Below are 1,715 nucleotides of genomic sequence, written 5' to 3' on the forward strand. Positions count from 1 at the left end.
GTGTTGATAGTCCTTGAATTAGAGGGTTAGTGTGTGTTGGAAGTGCTTCGTGAAACCGTAAATTAAATCTAACACCATTACACATAAGTTGAGTTAGATTTAAAACTATTATACTTAAGTTGAGTTAGATCAAACACCAGTACAGTTAGGTCTCTCCCTACACTTCGTAAAAGATACTTAGGTCCAGGAAGAGAAGAAAAATGAAATTTTCATCATCTAAACAAACCTTTAACTATTTAAAGGCTCCACCGCACATATGCAGGCAGTGATGTTAGTGTCCCTAGTATTCCAGCTGCATATATGGGGGTACTAAAATCCATGCACCCAGTGCTTCACCCACATATAAATTACAGTGGGAAATTTGATTAAAAATTGAATTGTTGAATCCATAGGTTCATCATAGGTTATGATGAAAATATTTATTTCTTAAGAATTTATTTTTCGATAACTGGCTTTAAAGCCACAAATCACATCACTTTTTATCGTTAATATTTCCATTAATAAAAATAAATAAATAAAACAAAAAAAAATTGTGTTTTAAATGGAGATGCAATATACATAGAACTGATTACCAGGTTATTGTGAATAAAGAGGGATCTGCGACAAAATTTATACAGTAGACCAAAATTGACAACTCAAAAAAAAAATGACAAAATTAACAAATAAAAAAAATAATATCAATATTTATGTTATTATTTTTTTTATGAAAATGAAACTAGACCAATCTTAACAACTTACTTGACTGTGTGCAAATATTGTTGCTGTAACAGAAGCCATATCATCCTTATGTTTTTCTCTGATAGCAGTTACACATTTATCATAATGACCTAAAAAAAAAAAGAATAAAAATCATAGAAAAAAAATTATAAAACCTAGAAATTAAAAATTGTATATATTATAAAATTCTAATTGTTTTATTAAACCAATATTCAACTGTAATATACATTATGCTAGTTTTATGCATAAAATACTAACCAAGTTGAAATTGGCTCTCAACATCATAGTATTGTCTCAGAAGTTCGTGAACAGCTGACTTCATTCGACCTCTAATTCCATTCCTATATCTCTGGACAAGCTGAACAACTCCTTGAGTTGTTAAGAAGAAATTGTCTCTGTCTGCTCTCTTTTGCAGTGTTGCTGCATGGCTATAAAAATAAATATTCATTGGATATATAATATCTTAAGAAACACAAAGATATTAATATAATTTTTAATTTCATTTACTAAGCACTATACCTGTCGATTACAGAGGCAATCTGTTGACTAGGGAACTGAGCCAAAACTGAAGTAATATTCCTTTCATAAAGTGTCATCAACTTCCTTATCTTCTTTTCGACACTGATTGGAATCCTGCCAGAAATGGATGCTATTACCTCTTGGAGTTCAAGAAGAGGAAGAGAAGGATCTCTCAAAGAACTCATAAATTTCTCAATAACTTCTCTGAGACGAATGAGATGATATGGTTCAGGTAAACAGTAACCTATTTATAAAACAGAAAGTGAGAATTTTCATAAAGAAAAATATATCATCACTTTGTTGATGAAAGATATCAATCATCTAATATATTATTTTTAAGGAGAATAGTCCGGACGACGGTCAATAAAGGTGTCAAAATGGGAAAAGAAAACTCCAATCCCTCCTGTACTCAACCCTTCTCAACCCACTCCACCACTTTTTCAGTACAGGTCGCTTCCGTATATCCCCATTCTTTCCGA

At 31.3% G+C, this 1,715-nt stretch overlaps 1 protein-coding gene across 1 annotated transcript in view; it reads right to left on the reverse strand.

The window, feature by feature from the left end:
• The window catches only part of ACC (acetyl-CoA carboxylase), a gene marked incomplete in the record, with an annotated part of 121,178 nt that overhangs the window by 26,475 nt on the left and 92,988 nt on the right, over positions 1 to 1,715 (reverse strand). Inside the window, 3 exon segments of the mRNA XM_067046313.1 lie at positions 739 to 827; positions 976 to 1,145; positions 1,237 to 1,480. Coding sequence (XP_066902414.1) covers positions 739 to 827; positions 976 to 1,145; positions 1,237 to 1,480 — 503 coding nt within the window.

Source organism: Halyomorpha halys, unplaced genomic scaffold (genome assembly GCF_000696795.3).
Source record: "Halyomorpha halys isolate HHAL.00 unplaced genomic scaffold, Hhal_1.1 Scaffold316.1, whole genome shotgun sequence".
NCBI classification, from domain to species: domain Eukaryota; kingdom Metazoa; phylum Arthropoda; class Insecta; order Hemiptera; family Pentatomidae; genus Halyomorpha; species Halyomorpha halys.